The sequence below is a fragment of the Anomaloglossus baeobatrachus genome, chromosome 3 (genome assembly GCF_048569485.1).
Source record: "Anomaloglossus baeobatrachus isolate aAnoBae1 chromosome 3, aAnoBae1.hap1, whole genome shotgun sequence".
Lineage (NCBI taxonomy): Eukaryota > Metazoa > Chordata > Amphibia > Anura > Aromobatidae > Anomaloglossus > Anomaloglossus baeobatrachus.
The window spans coordinates 12,258,446-12,282,846 of NC_134355.1; the positions used below are offsets into that span (position 1 = coordinate 12,258,446).

The following is a 24,401-nucleotide window of genomic DNA, read 5'->3' on the forward strand; positions in this document are numbered from 1 at the left end:
ACCCCAGAAACCAGGCATATTGCCCCCCTAGTAGAGCCAGCCACAGCACCCCAGAAACCAGGCACATTGCCCCCATAGTAGAGCCAGCCACAGCACCCCAGAAACCAGGCACATTGCCCCCATAGTAGAGCCAGCCACAGCACCCAGAAACCAGGCATATTGCCCCCATAGTAGAGCCAGCCACAGCACCCCAGAAACCAGGCACATTGCCCCATAGTAGAGCCAGTCACAGCGCCCCAGAAATCTAGGCACATTGCCCCCATAGTAGAGCCAGCCACAGCACCCCAGAAACCAGGCACATTGCCCCCATAGTAGAGCCAGCCACAGCACCCAGAAACCTGCACATTGCCCCCATAGTAGAGCCAGCCACAGCACCCCAGAAATCCAGGCACATTGCCCCATAGTAGAGCCAGCCACAGCACCCCAGAAACCAGGCACATTGTCCCCATAGTAGAGCCAGCCACAGTGCCCCAGAAACCAGGCACATTGCCCCCATAGTAGAGCCAGCCACAGCGCCCCAGAAATCCAGGCACATTGTCCCCATAGTAGAGCCAGCCACAGCACCCAGAAACCAGGCACATTGCCCCCATAGTAGAGCCAGCCACAGCACCCCAGAAACCAGGCACATTGCCCCATAGTAGAGCCAGCCACAGCACCCCAGAAACCAGGCACATTGCCCCCATAGTAGAGCCAGCCACAGCACCCCAGAAAACCAGGCACATTGCCCCCATAGTAGAGCCAGCCACAGCACCCCAGAAATCCAGGCACATTGCCCCCATAGTAGAGCCAGCCACAGCACCCCAGAAACCAGGCACATTGCCCCCATAGTAGAGCCAGCCACAGCGCCCCAGAAATCCAGGCACATTGCCCCCATAGTAGAGCCAGCCACAGCGCCCCAGAAATCCAGGCACATTGCCCCCATAGTAGAGCCAGCCACAGCGCCCCAGAAACCAGGCACATTGCCCCCATAGTAGAGCCAACCACAGCACCCCAGAAATCCAGGCACATTGCCCCCATAGTAGAGCCAGCCACAGCGCCCCAGAAACCAGTCACATTGCCCCCAAAGTAGAGCCAGCCACAGCGCCCCAGAAACCAGGCATATTGCCCCCAAAGTAGAGCCAGCCACAGCGCCCCAGAAACCAGGCATATTGCCCCCATAGTAGAGCCAGCCACAGCGCCCCAGAAACCAGGCATAATGCCCCCATAGTAGAGCCAGCCACAGCGCCCCAGAAACCAGGCACATTCCCCATAGTAGAGCCAGCCACAGCACCCCAGAAACCAGGCACATTGCCCCCATAGTAGAGCCAGCCACAGCGCCCCAGAAATCCAGGCACATTGCCCCCATAGTAGAGCCAGCCACAGCACCCCAGAAACCAGGCACATTGCCCCCATAGTAGAGCCAGCCACAGCGCCCCAGAAACCAGGCACATTGCCCCCATAGTAGAGCCAGCCACAGCACCCCAGAAACCAGGCACATTGCCCCATAGTAGAGCCAGCCACAGCACCCCAGAAACCAGGCATATTGCCCCCATAGTAGAGCCAGCCACAGCACCCCAGAAACCAGGCACATTGCCCCCATAGTAGAGCCAGTCACAGCGCCCCAGAAGCCAGGCACATTGCCCCCATAGTAGAGCCAGCCACAGCACCCCAGAAGCCAGGCACATTGCCCCCATAGTAGAGCCAGCCACAGCGCCCCAGAAACCAGGCACATTGCCCCCATAGTAGAGCCAGCCACAGCGCCCCAGAAACCAGGCACATTGCCCCATAGTAGAGCCAGCCACAGCGCCCCAGAAACCAGACACATTGCCCCATAGTAGAGCCAGCCACAGCACCCCAGAAACCAGGCACATTCCCCCATAGTAGAGCCAGCCACAGCACCCCAGAAACCAGGCACATTGCCCCCATAGTAGAGCCAGCCACAGCGCCCCAGAAACCAGGCACATTGCCCCATAGTAGAGCCAGCCACAGCACCCCAGAAACCAGGCACATTGCCCCCATAGTAGAGCCAGCCACAGCGCCCCAGAAACCAGGCACATTGCCCCCATAGTAGAGCCAGCCACAGCACCCAAGAAACCAGGCACATTGTCCCCATAGTAGATCCAGCCACAGCGCCCCAGAAATCCAGGCACATTGCCCCCATAGTAGAGCCAGCCACAGCGCCCCAGAAAACCAGGCACATTGCCCCCATAGTAGATCCAGCCACAGCGCCCCAGAAATCCAGGCACATTGCCCCCATAGTAGAGCCAGTCACAGCGCCCCAAAAATCCAGGCACATTGCCCCATAGTAGAGCCAGCCACAGCACCCAAGAAATCCAGGCACATTGCCCCCATAGTAGAGTCAGCCACAGCACCCCAGAAACCAGGCACATTGCCCCATAGTAGAGCCAGCCACAGCACCCCAGAAACCAGGCACATTGCCCCCATAGTAGAGCCAGCCACAGCACCCCAGAAACCAGGCACATTGCCCCCATAGTAGAGCCAGCCACAGCAACCAGAAACCAGGCATATTGCCCCCATAGTAGAGCCAGCCACAGCACCCCAGAAACCAGGCACATTGCCCCATAGTAGAGCCAGCCACAGCACCCCAGAAATCCAGGCACATTGCCCCCATAGTAGAGTCAGCCACAGCACCCCAGAAACCAGGCACATTGCCCCATAGTAGAGCCAGCCACAGCAACCAGAAACCAGGCATATTGCCCCCATAGTAGAGCCAGCCACAGCATCCCAGAAACCAGGCACATTGCCCCATAGTAGAGCCAGCCACAGCGCCCCAGAAACCAGGCACATTGCCCCATAGTAGAGCCAGCCACAGCGCCCCAGAAACCAGGCACATTGCCCCATAGTAGAGCCAGCCACAGTGCCCCAGAAACCAGGCACATTGCCCCCATAGTAGAGCCAGCCACAGCACCCCAGAAACCAGGCATATTGCCCCCATAGTAGAGCCAGCCACAGCACCCCAGAAACCAGGCACATTGCCCCATAGTAGAGCCAGCCACAGCACCCCAGAAACCAGGCACATTGCCCCCATAGTAGAGTCAGCCACAGCACCCCAGAAACCAGGCACATTGCCCCATAGTAGAGCCAGCCACAGCACCCCAGAAATCCAGGCACATTGCCCCATAGTAGAGCCAGCCACAGCACCCCAGAAATCCAGGCACATTGCCCCATAGTAGAGCCAGCCACAGCACCCCAGAAATCCAGGCACATTGCCCCATAGTAGAGCCAGCCACAGCACCCCAGAAATCCAGGCACATTGCCCCATAGTAGAGCCAGCCACAGCTCCCCAGAAACCAGGCACATTGCCCCCATAGTAGAGCCAGCCACAGCGCCCTAGAAACCAGGCACATTGCCCCCATAGTAGATCCAGCCACAGCACACCAGAAACCAGGCACATTGCCCCCATAGTAGAGCCAGTCACAGCGCCCCAGAAACCAGGCACATTGCCCCCATAGTAGAGCCAGCCACAGCACCTAGAAACCAGGCACATTGCCCCCATAGTAGAGCCAGCCACAGCACCCCAGAAACCAGGCATATTGCCCCCATAGTAGAGCCAGCCACAGCACCCCAGAAACCAGGCATATTGCCCCCATAGTAGAGCCAGCCACAGCACCTAGAAACCAGGCACATTGCCCCCATAGTAGAGCCAGTCACAGCGCCCCAGAAACCAGGCACATTGTCCCCATAGTAGAGCCAGCCACAGCACCCCAGAAATCCAGGCACATTGCCCCATAGTAGATCCAGCCACAGCGCCCCAGAAACCAGGCACATTGTCCCCATAGTAGAGCCAGCCACAGCACCCCAGAAACCAGGCATATTGCCCCCATAGTAGAGCCAGCCACAGCACCCCAGAAACCAGGCATATTGCCCCCATAGTAGAGCCAGCCACAGCACCCCAGAAACCAGGCATATTGCCCCCATAGTAGAGCCAGCCACAGCACCCCAGAAACCAGGCACATTGCCCCCATAGTAGAGCCAGCCACAGCACCCCAGAAACCAGGCACATTGCCCCCATAGTAGAGTCAGCCACAGCACCCCAGAAACCAGGCACATTTGCCCCATAGTAGAGCCAGCCACAGCACCCAGAAACCAGGCATATTGCCCCCATAGTAGAGCCAGCCACAGCACCCCAGAAACCAGGCACATTGCCCCATAGTAGAGCCAGTCACAGCGCCCCAGAAATCTAGGCACATTGCCCCCATAGTAGAGCCAGCCACAGCACCCAGAAACCAGGCATATTGCCCCCATAGTAGAGCCAGCCACAGCACCCCAGAAACCAGGCACATTGCCCCCATAGTAGAGCCAGCCACAGCACCCAGAAACCAGGCATATTGCCCCCATAGTAGAGCCAGCCACAGCACCCCAGAAACCAGGCACATTGCCCCATAGTAGAGCCAGTCACAGCGCCCCAGAAATCTAGGCACATTGCCCCCATAGTAGAGCCAGCCACAGCACCCAGAAACCAGGCATATTGCCCCCATAGTAGAGCCAGCCACAGCACCCCAGAAACCAGGCACATTGCCCCCATAGTAGAGCCAGCCACAGCACCCCAGAAACCAGGCATATTGCCCCCATAGTAGAGCCAGCCACAGCACCCCAGAAACCAGGCATATTGCCCCCATAGTAGAGCCAGCCACAGCACCCCAGAAACCAGGCACATTGCCCCCATAGTAGAGCCAGCCACAGCACCCAGAAACCAGGCATATTGCCCCCATAGTAGAGCCAGCCACAGCACCCCAGAAACCAGGCACATTGCCCCATAGTAGAGCCAGTCACAGCGCCCCAGAAATCTAGGCACATTGCCCCCATACTAGAGCCAGCCACAGCACCCCAGAAACCAGGCACATTGCCCCCATAGTAGAGCCAGCCACAGCACCCAGAAACCTGCACATTGCCCCCATAGTAGAGCCAGCCACAGCACCCCAGAAATCCAGGCACATTGCCCCATAGTAGAGCCAGCCACAGCACCCCAGAAACCAGGCACATTGTCCCCATAGTAGAGCCAGCCACAGCGCCCCAGAAACCAGGCACATTGCCCCCATAGTAGAGCCAGCCACAGCGCCCCAGAAATCCAGGCACATTGTCCCCATAGTAGAGCCAGCCACAGCACCCAGAAACCAGGCACATTGCCCCCATAGTAGAGCCAGCCACAGCACCCCAGAAACCAGGCACATTGCCCCCATAGTAGAGCCAGCCACAGCGCCCCAGAAATCCAGACACATTGCCCCCATAGTAGAGCCAGCCACAGCGCCCCAGAAACCAGGCACATTGCCCCCATAGTAGAGCCAACCACAGCGCCCCAGAAATCCAGGCACATTGCCCCCATAGTAGAGCCAGCCACAGCGCCCCAGAAACCAGTCACATTGCCCCCATAGTAGAGCCAGCCACAGCGCCCCAGAAACCAGTCACATTGCCCCCAAAGTAGAGCCAGCCACAGCGCCCCAGAAACCAGGCATATTGCCCCCAAAGTAGAGCCAGCCACAGCGCCCCAGAAACCAGGCATATTGCCCCCATAGTAGAGCCAGCCACAGCGCCCCAGAAACCAGGCATATTGCCCCCAAAGTAGAGCCAGCCACAGCGCCCCAGAAACCAGGCACATTGCCCCCATAGTTGAGCCAGCCACAGCATCCCAGAAACCAGGCACATTCCCCCATAGTAGAGCCAGCCACAGCACCCCAGAAACCAGGCACATTGCCCCCATAGTAGAGCCAGCCACAGCACCCCAGAAACAAGGCATATTGCCCCCATAGTAGAGCCAGCCACAGAACCCCAGAAACCAGGCACATTTGCCCCATAGTAGAGCCAGCCACAGCACCCCAGAAACCAGGCACATTGCCCCCATAGTAGAGCCAGCCACAGCACCCCAGAAACCAGGCATATTGCCCCCATAGTAGAGCCAGCCACAGCACCCCAGAAACCAGGCACATTGTCCCCATAGTAGAGCCAGCCACAGCACCCAGAAACCAGGCACATTGCCCCCATAGTAGAGCCAGCCACAGCACCCCAGAAACCAGGCACAATGCCCCCATAGTAGAGCCAGCCACAGCACCCCAGAAACCAGGCACATTGCCCCCATAGTAGAGCCAGCCACAGCACCCCAGAAAACCAGGCACATTGCCCCCATAGTAGAGCCAGCCACAGCACCCCAGAAATCCAGGCACATTGCCCCCATAGTAGAGCCAGCCACAGCACCCCAGAAACCAGGCACATTGCCCCCATAGTAGAGCCAGCCACAGCGCCCCAGAAATCCAGGCACATTGCCCCCATAGTAGAGCCAGCCACAGCGCCCCAGAAACCAGGCACATTGCCCCCATAGTAGAGCCAGCCACAGCGCCCCAGAAACCAGGCACATTCCCCCATAGTAGAGCCAGCCACAGCACCCCAGAAGCCAGGCACATTGCCCCCATAGTAGAGCCAGCCACAGCGCCCCAGACACCAGGCACATTGCCCCCATAGTAGAGCCAGCCACAGCGCCCCAGAAACCAGGCACATTGCCCCATAGTAGAGCCAGCCACAGCGCCCCAGAAACCAGTCACATTGCCCACAAAGTAGAGCCAGCCACAGCGCCCCAGAAACCAGGCATATTGCCCCCAAAGTAGAGCCAGCCACAGCGCCCCAGAAACCAGGCATATTGCCCCCATAGTAGAGCCAGCCACAGCGCCCCAGAAACCAGGCATATTGCCCCCAAAGTAGAGCCAGCCACAGCGCCCCAGAAACCAGGCACATTGCCCCCATAGTTGAGCCAGCCACAGCATCCCAGAAACCAGGCACATTCCCCCATAGTAGAGCCAGCCACAGCACCCCAGAAACCAGGCACATTGCCCCCATAGTAGAGCCAGCCACAGCACCCCAGAAACAAGGCATATTGCCCCCATAGTAGAGCCAGCCACAGAACCCCAGAAACCAGGCACATTTGCCCCATAGTAGAGCCAGCCACAGCACCCCAGAAACCAGGCACATTGCCCCCATAGTAGAGCCAGCCACAGCACCCCAGAAACCAGGCATATTGCCCCCATAGTAGAGCCAGCCACAGCACCCCAGAAACCAGGCACATTGCCCCCATAGTAGAGCCAGCCACAGCACCCCAGAAACCAGGCACATTGCCCCCATAGTAGAGCCAGCCACAGCACCCCAGAAAACCAGGCACATTGCCCCCATAGTAGAGCCAGCCACAGCACCCCAGAAATCCAGGCACATTGCCCCCATAGTAGAGCCAGCCACAGCACCCCAGAAACCAGGCACATTGCCCCAATAGTAGAGCCAGCCACAGCGCCCCAGAAACCAGGCACATTGCCCCCATAGTAGAGCCAGCCACAGCACCCAGAAAACCAGGCACATTGTCCCCATAGTAGAGCCAGCCACAGCACCCAGAAACCAGGCATATTGCCCCCATAGTAGAGCCAGCCACAGCACCCAGAAAACCAGGCACATTGTCCCCATAGTAGAGCCAGCCACAGCACCCAGAAACCAGGCATATTGCCCCCATAGTAGAGCCAGCCACAGCGCCCAGAAACCAGGCACATTGCCCCCATAGTAGATCCAGCCACAGCACCCAAGAAACCAGGCACATTGCCCCCATAGTAGAGCCCGTCACAGCACCCCAGAAACCAGGCACATTGCCCCCATAGTAGAGCCAGCCACAGCGCCCCAGAAACCAGGCACATTGCCCCCATAGTAGAGCCAGTCACAGCACCCCAGAAACCAGGCACAATGCCCCCATAGTAGAGCCAGCCACAGCACCCAGAAATCCAGGCACATTGCCCCATAGTAGAGCCAGCCACAGCGCCCCAGAAACCAGGCATATTGCCCCCATAGTAGAGCCAGCCACAGCACCCCAGAAACCAGGCACATTCCCCCATAGTAGAGCCAGCCACAGCACCCCAGAAACCAGGCACCTTGCCCCCATAGTAGAGCCAGTCACAGCACCCCAGAAACCAGGCACATTCCCCCATAGTAGAGCCAGCCACAGCACCCCAGAAGCCAGGCACATTGCCCCCATAGTAGAGCCAGCCACAGCACCCCAGAAACCAGGCACATTGCCCCATAGTAGAGCCAGCCACAGCACCTCAGAAACCAGGCACATTCCCCCATAGTAGAGCCAGCCACAGCACCCCAGAAACCAGGCACATTGCCCCCATAGTAGAGCCAGCCACAGCACCCCAGAAACCAGGCACATTGCCCCCATAGTAGAGCCAGCCACAGCACCCCAGAAACCAGGCATATTGCCCCCATAGTAGAGCCAGCCACAGCACCCCAGAAACCAGGCACATTCCCCCATAGTAGAGCCAGCCACAGCACCCCAGAAACCAGGCACATTGCCCCCATAGTAGAGCCAGTCACAGCACCCCAGAAATCCAGGCACATTCCCCTTAGTAGAGCCAGCCACAGCACCCCAGAAACCAGGCACATTGCCCCCATAGTAGAGCCAGCCACAGCACCCCAGAAACCAGGCACATTGCCCCCATAGTAGAGCCAGCCACAGCACCCCAGAAACCAGGCACATTGCCCCCATAGTAGAGCCAGCCACAGCACCCCAGAAACCAGGCACATTGCCCCCATAGTAGAGCCAGCCACAGCACCCCAGAAACCAGGCACATTGTCCCCATAGTAGAGCCAGCCACAGCACCTCAGAAACCAGGCACATTGCCCCCATAGTAGAGCCAGCCACAGCAACCAGAAACCAGGCACATTGCCCCCATAGTAGATCCAGCCACAGCACCCCAGAAACCAGGCATATTGCCCCCATAGTAGAGCCAGCCACAGCACCCCAGAAACCAGGCACATTGCCCCCATAGTAGAGTCAGCCCCAGCACCCCAGAAACCAGGCACATTGCCCCCATAGTAGAGCCAGCCACAGCACCCCAGAAACCAGGCATATTGCCCCCATAGTAGAGCCAGCCACAGCACCCCAGAAACCAGGCATATTGCCCCCATAGTAGAGCCAGCCACAGCGCCCCAGAAATCCAGGCACATTGCCCCCATAGTAGAGTCAGCCCCAGCACCCCAGAAACCAGGCACATTGCCCCCATAGTAGAGCCAGCCACAGCACTCCAGAAACCAGGCACATTGCCCCATAGTAGATCCAGCCACAGCACTCCAGAAACCAGGCACATTGCCCCCATAGTAGATCCAGCCACAGCACTCCAGAAACCAGGCACATTGCCCCCATAGTAGAGCCAGCCACAGCACTCCAGAAACCAGGCACATTGCCCCCACAGTAGATCCAGCCACAGCACTCCAGAAACCAGGCACATTGCCCCCATAGTAGATCCAGCCACAGCACTCCAGAAACCAGGCACATTGCCCCCATAGTAGATCCAGCCACAGCACTCCAGAAACCAGGCACATTGCCCCCATAGTAGAGCCAGCCACAGCACCCCAGAAACCAGGCATATTGCCCCCATAGTAGAGTCAGCCACAGCACCCCAGAAACCAGGCATATTGCCCCCATAGTAGAGTCAGCCACAGCACCCCAGAAACCAGGCATATTGCCCCCATAGTAGAGCCAGCCACAGCACCCCAGAAACCAGGCACATTGCCCCCATAGTAGAGCCAGTCACAGCGCCCCAGAAACCAGGCACATTGCCCCTATAGTAGAGCCAGCCACAGCACCCCAGAAACCAGGCACATTGCCCCCATAGTAGAGCCAGCCACAGCACCCAGAAACCAGGCACATTGCCCCCATAGTAGAGCCAGCCACAGCACCCCAGAAACCAGGCACATTGCCCCATAGTAGAGCCAGTCACAGCACCCCAGAAACCAGGCACATTGCCCCCATAGTAGAGCCAGCCACAGCACCCCAGAAACCAGGCACATTGCCCCCATAGTAGAGCCAGCCACAGCGCCTCAGAAACCAGGCACATTGCCCCCATAGTAGAGCCAGCCACATTACCCCAGAAACCAGGCACATTGACCCCATAGTAGAGCCAGCCACAGCGCATCAGAAACCAGGCATATTGCCCCCATAGTAGAGCCAGCCACAGCACCCCAGAAACCAGGCACATTCCCCCATAGTAGAGCCAGCCACAGCACCCCAGAAACCAGGCACATTGCCCCCATAGTAGAGCCAGCCACAGCGCCCCAGAAATCCAGGCACATTGCCCCCATAGTAGAGCCAGCCACAGCACCCCAAAAACCAGGCACATTTCCCCCATAGTAGAGCCAGCCACAGCGCCCCAGAAACCAGGCACATTGCCCCCATAGTAGAGCCAGCCACAGCGCCCCAGAAACCAGGCACATTCCCCCATAGTAGAGCCAGCCACAGCGCCCCAGAAACCAGGCACATTGCCCCCATAGTAGAGCCAGCCACAGCGCCCCAGAAACCAGGCACATTGCCCCCATAGTAGAGCCAGCCACAGCGCCCCAGAAACCAGGCACATTCCCCCATAGTAGAGCCAGCCACAGCGCCCCAGAAACCAGGCACATTGCCCCCATAGTAGAGCCAGCCACAGCGTCCCAGAAACCAGGCACATTGCCCCATAGTAGAGCCAGCCACAGCACCCCAGAAACAAGGCACATTCCCCCATAGTAGAGCCAGCCACAGCACCCCAGAAACCAGGCACATTCCCCCATAGTAGAGCCAGCCACAGCACCCCAGAAACCAGGCATATTGCCCCCATAGTAGAGCCAGCCACAGCGCCCCAGAAACCAGGCACATTGCCCCATAGTAGAGCCAGCCACAGCACCCCAGAAACCAGGCACATTGCCCCATAGTAGAGCCAGCCACAGCACCCCAGAAATCCAGGCACATTGCCCCCATAGTAGAGTCAGCCACAGCACCCCAGAAACCAGGCACATTGTCCCCATAGTAGATCCAGCCACAGCACCCCAGAAACCAGGCACATTGCCCCCATAGTAGAGCCAGCCACAGCGCCCCAGAAAACCAGGCACATTGCCCCCATAGTAGAGCCAGTCACAGGGCCCCAAAAATCTAGGCACATTGCCCCATAGTAGAGCCAGCCACAGCACCCCAGAAATCCAGGCACATTGCCCCCATAGTAGAGTCAGCCACAGCACCCCAGAAACCAGGCACATTGCCCCATAGTAGAGCCAGCCACAGCACCCCTGAAACCAGGCACATTGCCCCCATAGTAGAGCCAGCCACAGCACCCCAGAAATTAGGCACATTGCCCCCATAGTAGAGCCAGCCACAGCGCTCCAGAAACCAGGCACATTGCCCCATAGTAGAGCCAGCCACAGCGCCCCAGAAACCAGGCACATTGCCCCCATAGTAGAGTCAGCCACAGCACCCCAGAAACCAGGCACATTGCCCCATAGTAGAGCCAGCCACAGCACCCCAGAAATCCAGGCACATTGCCCCATAGTAGAGCCAGCCACAGCACCCCAGAAACCAGGCACATTGCCCCATAGTAGAGCCAGCCACAGCACCCCAGAAATCCAGGCACATTGCCCCATAGTAGAGCCAGCCACAGCACCCCAGAAATCCAGGCACATTGCCCCATAGTAGAGCCAGCCACAGCTCCCCAGAAACCAGGCACATTGCCCCCATAGTGGATCCAACCACAGCGCCCCAGAAACCAGGCACATTGCCTCCATAGTAGAGCCAGCCACAGCGCCCCAGAAACCAGGCACATTGCCCCCATAGTAGAGCCAGCCACATTACCCCAGAAGCCAGGCACATTGCCCCCATAGTAGAGCCAGCCACAGCGCCCCAGAAACCAGGCACATTGCCCCCATAGTAGAGCCAGCCACAGCGCCCCAGAAACCAGGCACATTGCCCCCATAGTAGAGCCAGCCACAGCGCCCCAGAAACCAGGCACATTGCCCCCATAGTAGAGCCAGCCACAGCACCCAGAAAACCAGGCACATTGCCCCCATAGTAGAGCCAGCCACAGCACCCAGAAAACCAGGCACATTGCCCCCATAGTAGAGCCAGCCACAGCGCCTCAGAAACCAGTCACATTGACCCCATAGTAGAGCCAGCCACAGCGCCCAGAAACCAGGCACATTCCCCCATAGTAGAGCCAGCCACAGCACCCCAGAAACCAGGCACATTGCCCCCATAGTAGAGTCAGCCACAGCACCCCAGAAACCAGGCACATTGCCCCATAGTAGAGCCAGCCACAGCACCCCAGAAATCCAGGCACATTGCCCCATAGTAGAGCCAGCCACAGCACCCCAGAAATCCAGGCACATTGCCCCATAGTAGAGCCAGCCACAGCACCCCAGAAATCCAGGCACATTGCCCCATAGTAGAGCCAGCCACAGCACCCCAGAAATCCAGGCACATTGCCCCATAGTAGAGCCAGCCACAGCGCTCCAGAAACCAGGCACATTGCCCCATAGTAGAGCCAGCCACAGCGCCCCAGAAACCAGGCACATTGCCCCCATAGTAGAGTCAGCCACAGCACCCCAGAAACCAGGCACATTGCCCCATAGTAGAGCCAGCCACAGCACCCCAGAAATCCAGGCACATTGCCCCATAGTAGAGCCAGCCACAGCACCCCAGAAACCAGGCACATTGCCCCATAGTAGAGCCAGCCACAGCACCCCAGAAATCCAGGCACATTGCCCCATAGTAGAGCCAGCCACAGCACCCCAGAAATCCAGGCACATTGCCCCATAGTAGAGCCAGCCACAGCTCCCCAGAAACCAGGCACATTGCCCCCATAGTGGATCCAACCACAGCGCCCCAGAAACCAGGCACATTGCCTCCATAGTAGAGCCAGCCACAGCGCCCCAGAAACCAGGCACATTGCCCCCATAGTAGAGCCAGCCACATTACCCCAGAAGCCAGGCACATTGCCCCCATAGTAGAGCCAGCCACAGCGCCCCAGAAACCAGGCACATTGCCCCCATAGTAGAGCCAGCCACAGCGCCCCAGAAACCAGGCACATTGCCCCCATAGTAGAGCCAGCCACAGCGCCCCAGAAACCAGGCACATTGCCCCCATAGTAGAGCCAGCCACAGCACCCAGAAAACCAGGCACATTGCCCCCATAGTAGAGCCAGCCACAGCACCCAGAAAACCAGGCACATTGCCCCCATAGTAGAGCCAGCCACAGCGCCTCAGAAACCAGTCACATTGACCCCATAGTAGAGCCAGCCACAGCGCCTCAGAAACCAGGCATATTGCCCCCATAGTAGAGCCAGCCACAGCACCCCAGAAACCAGGCACGTTCCCCCATAGTAGAGCCAGCCACAGCACCCCAGAAACCAGGCACATTGCCCCCATAGTAGAGCCAGCCACAGCACCCCAGAAACCAGGCACATTGCCTCCATAGTAGAGCCAGCCACAGCACCCCAGAAACCAGGCACATTGCCCCATAGTAGAGCCAGCCACAGCACCTCAGAAACCAGGCACATTGCCCCCATAGAGCCAGCCACAGCACCCCAGAAACCAGGCACATTGCCCCCATAGTAGAGTCAGCCACAGCACCCCAGAAACCAGGCATATTGCCCCCATAGTAGAGTCAGCCACAGCACCCCAGAAACCAGGCACAGTCCCCCATAGTAGAGCCAGCCACAGCACCCCAGAAACCAGGCACATTGCCCCCATAGTAGAGTCAGCCACAGCACCCAGAAACCAGGCACATTGTCCCCATAGTAGAGCCAGCCACAGCACCCCAGAAACCAGGCATATTGCCCCCATAGTAGAGCCAGCCACAGCACCCCAGAAACCAGGCACGTTCCCCCATAGTAGAGCCAGCCACAGCACCCCAGAAACCAGGCACATTGCCCCCATAGTAGAGCCAGCCACAGCACCCCAGAAACCAGGCACATTGCCTCCATAGTAGAGCCAGCCACAGCACCCCAGAAACCAGGCACATTGCCCCATAGTAGAGCCAGCCACAGCACCCCAGAAACCAGGCACATTGCCCCATAGTAGAGCCAGCCACAGCACCTCAGAATCCAGGCACATTGCCCCATAGTAGAGCCAGCCACAGCACCCCAGAAACCAGGCACATTGCCCCCATAGTAGAGTCAGCCACAGCACCCCAGAAACCAGGCATATTGCCCCCATAGTAGAGCCAGCCACAGCACCCCAGAAACCAGGCACATTGCCCCCATAGTAGAGCCAGCCACAGCACCCAGAAACCAGGCACATTGTCCCCATAGTAGAGCCAGCCACAGCACCCAGAAAACCAGGCACATTGCCCCCATAGTAGAGCCAGCCACAGCGCCCCAGAAACCAGGCACATTGCCCCCATAGTAGAGCCAGCCACAGCACCCCAGAAACCAGGCACATTGCCCCATAGTAGAGTCAGCCACAGCACCCCAGAAACCAGGCATATTGCCCCCATAGTAGAGCCAGCCACAGCGCCCCAGAAACCAGGCACATTGCCCCCATAGAGTCAGCCACAGCACCCCAGAAACCAGGCACATTGCCCCCATAGTAGAGTCAGCCACAGCACCCCAGAAACCAGGCATATTGCCCCCATAGTAGAGCCAGCCACAGCACCCCAGAAACCAGGCACATTGTCCCCATAGTAGAGCCAGCCACAGCACCCCAGAAACCAGGCACATTCCCCCATAGTAGAGCCAGCCACAGCACCCCAGAAACCAGGCACATTGCCCCCATAGTAGAGCCAGCCACAGCACCCCAGAAACCAGGCACATTGCCCCCATAGTAGAGCCAGCCACAGCACTCAAGAAAACCAGGCACATTGCCCCATAGTAGAGCCAGCCACAGCACCCCAGAAACCAGGCACATTGCCCCATAGTAGAGCCAGCCACAGCACCTCAGAATCCAGGCACATTGCCCCATAGTAGAGCCAGCCACAGCACCCCAGAAACCAGGCACATTGCCCCCATAGTAGAGTCAGCCACAGCACCCCAGAAACCAGGCATATTGCCCCCATAGTAGAGTCAGCCACAGCACCCCAGAAACCAGGCACAGTCCCCCATAGTAGAGCCAGCCACAGCACCCCAGAAACCAGGCACATTGCCCCCATAGTAGAGCCAGCCACAGCACCCAGAAACCAGGCACATTGTCCCCATAGTAGAGCCAGCCACAGCACCCAGAAAACCAGGCACATTGCCCCCATAGTAGAGCCAGCCACAGCACCCCAGAAACCAGGCATATTGCCCCCATAGTAGAGCCAGCCACAGCGCCCCAGAAACCAGGCACATTGCCCCCATAGAGTCAGCCACAGCACCCCAGAAACCAGGCACATTGCCCCCATAGTAGAGTCAGCCACAGCACCCCAGAAACCAGGCATATTGCCCCCATAGTAGAGCCAGCCACAGCACCCCAGAAACCAGGCACATTGTCCCCATAGTAGAGCCAGCCACAGCACCCCAGAAACCAGGCACATTCCCCCATAGTAGAGCCAGCCACAGCACCCCAGAAACCAGGCACATTGCCCCCATAGTAGAGCCAGCCACAGCACCCAGAAAACCAGGCACATTGCCCCCATAGTAGAGCCAGCCACAGCACTCAAGAAAACCAGGCACAATGCCCCCATAGTAGAGCCAGCCACAGCACCCCAGAAACCAGGCACATTCCCCCATAGTAGAGCCAGCCACAGCACCCCAGAAACCAGGCACATTGCCCCCATAGTAGAGCCAGCCACAGCACTCAAGAAAACCAGGCACATTGCCCCCATAGTAGAGCCAGCCACAGCACCTCAGAAACCAGGCACATTGCCCCCATAGTAGAGCCAGCCACAGCACCCAGAAACCAGGCACATTGCCCCCATAGTAGAGCCAGCCACAGCACCCAGAAACCAGGCACATTGCCCCATAGTAGAGCCAGCCACAGCACCCAGAAACCAGGCACATTGCCCCCATAGTAGAGCCAGCCACAGCACCCCAGAAACCAGGCACATTGCCCCCATAGTAGAGCCAGCCACAGCACCCAGAAACCAGGCACATTGCCCCTATAGTAGAGCCAGCCACAGCGCCCCAGAAACCAGGCACATTGCCCCCATAGTAGAGCCAGCCACAGCACCCCAGAAACCAGGCACATTGCCCCCATAGTAGAGCCAGCCACAGCACCCCAGAAACCAGGCACATTGCCCCCATAGTAGAGCCAGCCACAGCGCCCCAGAAACCAGGCACATTGCCCCCATAGTAGAGCCAGCCACAGCACCCAGAAACCAGGCATATTGCCCCCATAGTAGAGCCAGCCACAGCACCCCAGAAACCAGGCACATTGCCCCATAGTAGAGCCAGCCACAGCACCCCAGAAACCAGGCACATTGCCCCCATAGTAGAGCCAGCCACAGCGCCCCAGAAACCAGGCACATTGCCCCCATAGTAGAGCCAGCCACAGCACCCAGAAACCAGGCATATTGCCCCCATAGTAGAGCCAGCCACAGCACCCCAGAAACCAGGCACATTGCCCCATAGTAGAGCCAGCCACAGCACCCCAGAAACCAGGCACATTGCCCCCATAGTGAAGCCAGTCACAGCACCCCAGAAACCAGGCACATTTCCCCCATAGTAGAGCCAGCCACAGCGCCCCAGAAACCAGGCACATTGCCCCCATAGTAGACTAAGCTGAGAGAAGTGCGGGGGGAATCACATGGGGTCCAGGGGGGTCGATGTTTCGGATCATTCTTGGATGTGGATTTTTTTTAATCTTCTTCCATTCTCGCTAACAGAGCGGTGGATCCAGACGGGTGACCCGGTGACACCTTCAGTGGCCCCTGTGCCTGGAGGGGGACCCCACACTCAGCCCCCCTTACACGGGCCGTGCACTATATCCCGGGAGCTCCACTTCACACGTCTGGGAAGTTTCCATTTCATTACTATTCACAGGGATTGGCCGGGTGATCCCCCCTCCCTCCCCGAGACCCTTCTCAGCAGCACTGCAGGGACCCCACCAGTCCTCCCGCAGGGTCATGTTGCTGTCTATCTCCTGAGGTCTTGATATATAGAGCTATTGGGGCGCAAGAGCCAAGCAACCATTCTTCTCCATTGGGCTTTTTGCTCCCCCATGTGAGAGCAGCATGATGTAGAGGCAGAGACCCTGATTCCAGTGATGTGTCACTTACTGAGCTGTGTGCTGTAGTTCTCTGAATATTGAGCCCTGTATAACCAGCTCACACCACTGATTGGCAGCTTTCTGTGTATACAGAGCTCATAAATATGGAGGACGACATGGCAGCAGCTTTACTAGTTCTTTCCTGATAATCTCCTGCTGATTAAATTGTGATTTTACCTAAACAACGCACAGATCAGTAAGTAACTCATCACTGGAATCAGGGTCTCTGTCCCTACATCATACATCAGGCAGGGAATCACAGTCGGGAGGCAGAAAGAAGAGGCAGAAAGTCACAGACCTGAGGCCGATGGAGGGGCCAGGGAATTACAGAAAGGAGGCAGGAGTAGGGGCCAGGGAATCACAGAACGGAAGCAGAAGCAGGTTTGGGAAATCATAGACCGGAGGCAGAAGCAGGGGCCGGGGAATTAGAGATTGGAAGCAGAAGCAGGGACAGGGGAATCACAGACCAGAGGCAGAAGCAGGGGCCGGGGAATCACAGACCAGAGGCAGAAGCAGGGGCCGGGGAATCACAGACCAGAGGCAGAATCAGGGGCCATGGAATCACAGACCAGAGGCAGAAGCAGGGAGAGGGGAATCACACATCGGAGGCAGAAGCAGGGGCCAGGGGAATCATAGACCGGAGGCAGAAGCAGGGACAGGGGAATCACAGACCAGAGGCAGAAGCAGGGGCCAGGGAATCACAGACTGGAGGCAGAAGCAGGGACAGGGGAATCATAGACCGGAGGCAGAAGCAGGGCCAGGGGAATCACAGACCAGAGGCAGAAGCAGGGGCCAGGGAATCACAGACTGGAGGCAGAAGCAGGGGCCAGGGAATCACAGACTGGAGGCAGAAGCAGGGGCCAGGGAATCACAGACCGGAGGCAGAAGCAGGGATAGGAGAATCACAGATCACAGGCAGGCGGAGGGGTCGGGGAATCATAGACCGGAGGCAGAAGCAGGGGCGGGGGAATCACAGACCGGAGGCAGAAGCAGGGGCCGGGAATCACAGACTGGAGGCAGAAGCAGGGGCCAGGGAATCACAGACTGGAGGCAGAAGCAGGGGCCGGGGAATCACAGACCGAAGGCAGAAGCAGGGGCCAGGGGAATCACAGACTGAAATCTAATCAGCAGACAACTTCAAATGGTGATTAAAGAAGAACAATAAAGCAGATTTCTTCACCAAATGTATTAATGTAATCAATATCACCGCCCGGTCTGTACCGTACATTGCACAATCCTGCTGACAGGTTCTCTTTAAGAATCAATGTAAACTCTGAGGTAAAACTGCCAACTGCTATCATTTGTGGCTATCCAGTGGCCGCTCCTCGTGCTCTACAGGATCTTCATTCTCACCTATAGTTGTAATAGCAGTCACAGAAAAGAAGAACGATCCCGGAAAGCTCCAAGTCTCCAAACTACTGCCATTACCGAGGAGGCTCGACCCCTGCTTGTAAACCTGCACAATAAACTGAGAGACAGAGTATATTAGATGTACGCTTGTGCATTCTGCGGTACAATAACAGTATTCTTATACATAGGGGCAGTATTATAGCAGTGATATTCTTGTACATAGGGGCAGTATTCTAGCAGTTATATTCTTATACATAGGGGCAGTATTATAGCAGTGATATTCTTGTACATGGGGCAGTATTATAGTAGTTATATTCTTGTATATAGGGGGCAGTATTATAGTAGTTATATTCTTGTACATAGGGGCAGTATTATAGTAGCTATATTCTTGTATATAGAGGCAGTATTATAGTAGATATATTCTTGTATATAGGGGCAGTATTATAGTAGTTATATTCTTGTATATAGAGGCAGTATTATAGTAGATATATTCTTGTACATAGGGGCAGTATTATAGTAGCTATATTCTTGTATATAGAGGCAGTATTATAGTAGATATATTCTTGTATATAGGGGCAGTATTATAGTAGCTATATTCTTGTATATAGAGGCAGTATTATAGTAGATATATTCTTGTACATAGGGGCAGTATTATAGTAGCTATATTCTTGTATATAGAGGCAGTATTATAGTAGATATATTCTTGTACATAGGGGTAGTATTATAGTAGTTATATTCTTGTACATAGGAGCAGTATTATAGCAGTTATATTCTTGTATATAGGGGCAGTATTATAGTAGTTATATTCTTGTACATAGGGGCAGTATTATAGTAGTTATATTCTTGTACATAGGGGCAGTATTATAGTAGCTATATTCTTGTATATAGAGGCAGTATTATAGTAGATATATTCTTGTATATAGGGGCAGTATTATAGTAGTTATATTCTTGTATATAGAGGCAGTATTATAGTAGATATATTCTTGTACATAGGGGCAGTATTATAGTAGCTATATTCTTGTATATAGAGGCAGTATTATAGTAGATATATTCTTGTATATAGGGGCAGTATTATAGTAGCTATATTCTTGTATATAGAGGCAGTATTATAGTAGATATATTCTTGTACATAGGGGCAGTATTATAGTAGCTATATTCTTGTATATAGAGGCAGTATTATAGTAGATATATTCTTGTACATAGGGGTAGTATTATAGTAGTTATATTCTTGTACATAGGAGCAGTATTATAGCAGTTATATTCTTGTATATAGGGGCAGTATTATAGTAGTTATATTCTTGTACATAGGGGCAGTATTATAGTAGTTATATTCTTGTACATAGGGGCAGTATTATAGTAGCTATATTCTTGTATATAGCGGCAGTATTATAGTAGATATATTCTTGTATATAGGGGGCAGTATTATAGTAGCTATATTCTTGTATATAGAGGCAGTATTATAGTAGATATATTCTTGTATATAGAGGCAGTATTATAGTAGTTATATTCTTGTACATAGGGGGCAGTATTATAGTAGTTATATTCTTGTATATAGAGGCAGTATTATAGTAGTTATATTCGTGTACATAGGGGGCAGTATTATAGTAGTTATATTCTTGTACATAGGGGGCAGTATTATAGTAGTTATATTCTTGTATATAGAGGCAGTATTATAGTAGTTATATTCTTGTACATAGGGGGCAGTATTATAGTAGTTATATTCTTGTACTTAGGGGGCAGTATTATAGTAGATATATTCTTGTATATAGGGGCAGTATTATAGTAGTTATATTCTTGTACATAGGGGCAGTATTATAGTAGTTATATTTTTGTACATAGGGGCAGTATTATAGTAGTTATATTCTTGTACATAGGGGCAGTATTATAGTAGTTATATTCTTGTACATAGGGGCAGTATTATAGTAGTTATATTCTTGTATATAGGGGCAGTATTATAGTAGTTATATTCTTGTACATAGGGGCAGTATTATAGTAGTTATATTCTTCTACATAGGGGGCAGTATTATAGTAGTTATATTCTTGTATATAGAGGGCAGTATTATAGTAGTTATATGCTTGTACATAGGAGCAGTATTATAGTAGTTATATTCCTGTACATAGGGGCAGTATTATAGTAGATATACTCTTGTACATAGGGGCAGTATTATAGTAGTTATTTTCTTGTACATAGAAGGCAGTATTATAGTAGTTATATTCTTGTACATAGGGGCAGTATTATAGTAGCTATATTCTTGTATATAGAGGCAGTATTATAGTAGATATATTCTTGTATATAGGGGGCAGTATTATAGTAGTTATATTCTTGTACATAGGGGCAGTATTATAGTAGCTATATTCTTGTATATAGAGGCAGTATTATAGTAGATATATTCTTGTATATAGGGGGCAGTATTATAGCAGTTATATTCTTGTACATAGAGGGCAGTATTATAGTAGATATATTCTTGTACATAGGGGTAGTATTATAGTAGTTATATTCTTGTACATAGGGGTAGTATTATAGCAGTTATATTCTTGTATATAGGGGCAGAATTATTGTAGTTATATTCTTGTACATAGGGGCAGTATTATAGTAGTTATATTCTTGTACATAGGGGCAGTATTATAGCAGTTATATTCTTGTACATAGGGGCAGTATTATAGTAGTTATATTCTTGTACATAGGGGCAGTATTATAGTAGTTATATTCTTGTATATAGGGGGCAGTATTATAGTAGTTATATTCTTGTATATAGGGAGCAGTATTATAGTAGTTATATTCTTGTACATAGGGGCAGTATTATAGTAGTTATATTCTTCTACATAGGGGGCAGTATTATAGTAGTTATATTCTTGTACATAGGGGCAGTATTATAGTAGTTATATTCTTCTACATAGGGGGCAGTATTATAGTAGTTATATTCTTGTACATAGGAGCAGTATTATAGTAGTTATATTCTTGTACATAGGGGGCAGTATTATAGTAGTTATATTCTTGTATATAGGGGCAGTATTATAGTAGTTATATTCTTGTACATAGGGGCAGTATTATAGCAGTTATATTCTTATATATAGGAGCAGTATTATAGCAGTTATATTCTTGTACATAGGGGCAGTATTATAGTAGTTATATTCTTGTACATAGGAGCAGTATTATAGCAGTTATATTCTTATACATAGGAGCAGTATTATAGTAGTTATATTCTTCTACATAGGGGGCAGTATTATAGTAGTTATATTCTTGTACATAGGGGCAGTATTATAGTAGTTATATTCTTGTACATAGGGGGCAGTATTATAGTAGTTATATTCTTGTATATAGGGGCAGTATTATAGTAGTTATATTCTTGTACATAGGGGCAGTATTATAGCAGTTATATTCTTATATATAGGAGCAGTATTATAGCAGTTATATTCTTGTACATAGGGGGCAGTATTATATAGTGCAGGGTTTGGCGTTGGTGACATTTTCGCTCCTTATATAAATAGACCTCATTCATTCTTTCTATTTTCTCAGCTTGCCCTTTCATTATTCCTCGGTGCTGATTTTCCTGGTAACGGCAGGTTTATGATATGTGTATTTCATTAGATGCGGAGCTTATATTTACTGATGTGCAATGTTTTTATGAGATGTGATAGATCACGTGCAGTGTCAGATGCTCTCAGGCAGCGCGGGGTTAATGGTCGCTGCTCGGAGGTTTGGTGATTCCTTGGAGCAGGGATTTGTCGCTCTTGGGCTGCGGTTTCTTCCCCTGTTTATTGGGGTTTATGTTGTTTCCTCGGCTGCGGTTCTTGCTGTCGCTGACGTTCACTCTCTGCAGGAGGAGAAGTTCGGGAATATTTTATTGCACTTTCTTTCAATTTCTCACCATTTTAGTTCTAAAAAAACAAACTTCTCACGGCTGAATGTTTGTTACTTTTGCATCAGTCTCGACAATCTGTAACAAACACCAGCAAAAAAAACATTTTCCCTCCTGTCCTGACATCTGCTGAACTGCGCTTATCCTGGCCGCCTGGGTCCCGTATACACGGCGGGACGAGGTGCGGGGAACGAGGCAGTGAAGTTTTGTGCTTATTCTGCTCCCGTCTTCACTGCTTAGGTCTTTGCTAATCCACTGTTCGCTCCACAAATGTTCATTGCTCGGGTGATCCATGCTCCGGTCTGCCATGCTCCGGTGTTCCATGCTCTGTGCTTCGTTGCTCTGGGCTTCGTTGCTCCGGGCTTCAATGCTCCGGGCTTCAATGCTCCGGGCTTCAATGCTCCGGGCTTCGTTGCTCCGGGCTTCGTTGCTCCGGGCTTCAATGCTCCGGGCTTCAATGCTCCGGGCTTCAATGCTCCGGGCTTCAATGCTCCGGGCTTCAATGCTCCGGGCTTCAATGCTCCGGGCTTCGTTGCTCCGGGCTTCGTTGCTCCGGGCTTCGTTGCTCTGGGCTTCAATGCTCTGGGCTTCAATGCTCTGGGCTTCAATGCTCCGGGCTTCAATGCTCCGGGCTTCAATGCTCCGGGCTTCAATGCTCCGGGCTTCGTTGCTCCGGGCTTCAATGCTCCGGGCTTCAATGCTCCGGGCTTCAATGCTCCGGGCTTCAATGCTCCGGGCTTCAATGCTCCGGGCTTCAATGCTCCGGGCTTCAATGCTCCGGGCTTCAATCCTCCAGTCTAAAATGCTCCGGGCTTCCATGCTCTGGGCTTCCATGCTCCGGGCTTCCATGCTCCGGGCTTCCATGCTCCGGGCTTCCATGCTCCGGTCTTCCATGCTCCGGTCTTCCATGCTCCGGTCTTCCCTGCGCCGGTCTTCCCTGCGCCGGTCTTCCCTGCGCCGGTCTTCCATGCTCCGGGCTTCACTGCCTGTTTACACCAGGATTGCTCGTTCTCGATAAGCTTCCAGTCTGAATGCACCTGTAAGGGGCTGTGTCGTCTCAAGCTACAAGTCTGCAGCCCCTCTATGTGAACGTGTGAATCATGATGACTCTCTTAGGCCCCTATCACACGTCAGTGATTCTGGGACGTTTGTGCTTTTTTTTCTACGTACCAGAGTCACTGACATACGCAGACACATTATAATGAATGGGTCTGCTCACACGTCAGTGATTTTTCACTGCACGTGTCTCCGTGCGGCGTACCCGCGTGTGCGTGATTGCCGCACGGAGACATGTCCATTTTTTTCTGGCATCACTGATGTCCCACGGACCACGCAGTGGTGTGGTCCGTGAAACACGTGCCAGAAAAAAACGTGCTTTTAAAATAATAAACATTTTAACTCACCCGGCTCCAGCCGCGTTCTCTGCAGCCCGTGCAGCCTGCTGCTTCTGAGCCGGCTGATTACTGTCGCGCATATTCATTATGCGCGACACAGCCGACCCGGAAGCAGCTGCTGCAGGGGTCACCGCCGGCCGGATGATGCGTCGCGGGAGCGATCAGCACCACGGAGAGCGGGCGCAGGTGAGTGAATCTCTAAGTGCAATCACAGGCCACGGAGAACGGAGCCCGGATTGCACTTAGACAACCCACGTGTGATTCACGGCACACGCAGGGACATGTGCGTGTTTTATACGCCAGTGAAAACGTCACTGTTTTTCACTGACGTGTGAAACGGGCCTAATGCTGAGAGTGGGCAATGTGACAAGACTGTTTCTCGCCTCAGTAAACCTGCACCGAGCGAAGCCCACCCAGCGGGAATGTTATTATTATGCATCACTTGTATGGCGCCATTATATTCCGCAGCACTTTACAGACATCATCACCACTATCCCCATTGGGGCTCAAAATCTACATTCTTTATTAGTTTGTCTTTAAAGTGTGGGAGCAAACCAGAGAACAAAGAAACTTCTTTCAGATTGTATATAGTACAATGCTAACCACTGAGCCACCGTGATGCTGCCCTACATGTAGTAAAGTGCTAATCAGTGAGCCACCATATAGTGCCAACCACTTAGCCACCATATAGTGCTCACTACTGAGCCACTGTGCTGCTTTTTATATAGTATCATGCTAACCACTGAGCCACCATGCTGCCTTATAAATAGTACACTACTACTACTAACCATTGAACCACCATGCTGCCCTACATGTAGTATAATGCTAACCACTGAGCGCTCATACAGTG

At 53.5% G+C, this 24,401-nt stretch overlaps 1 protein-coding gene across 1 annotated transcript in view; it reads right to left on the minus strand.

The window, feature by feature from the left end:
- KCNK17 (potassium two pore domain channel subfamily K member 17) overlaps positions 1-24,401 on the minus strand; it is an 87,492-nt gene that overhangs the window by 20,928 nt on the left and 42,163 nt on the right. Inside the window, exon 2 of the mRNA XM_075338992.1 lies at positions 18,301-18,415. Within this exon, the coding sequence (XP_075195107.1) occupies positions 18,301-18,415 (115 nt within the window). The remainder of the gene's footprint in view (positions 1-18,300; positions 18,416-24,401) is intronic.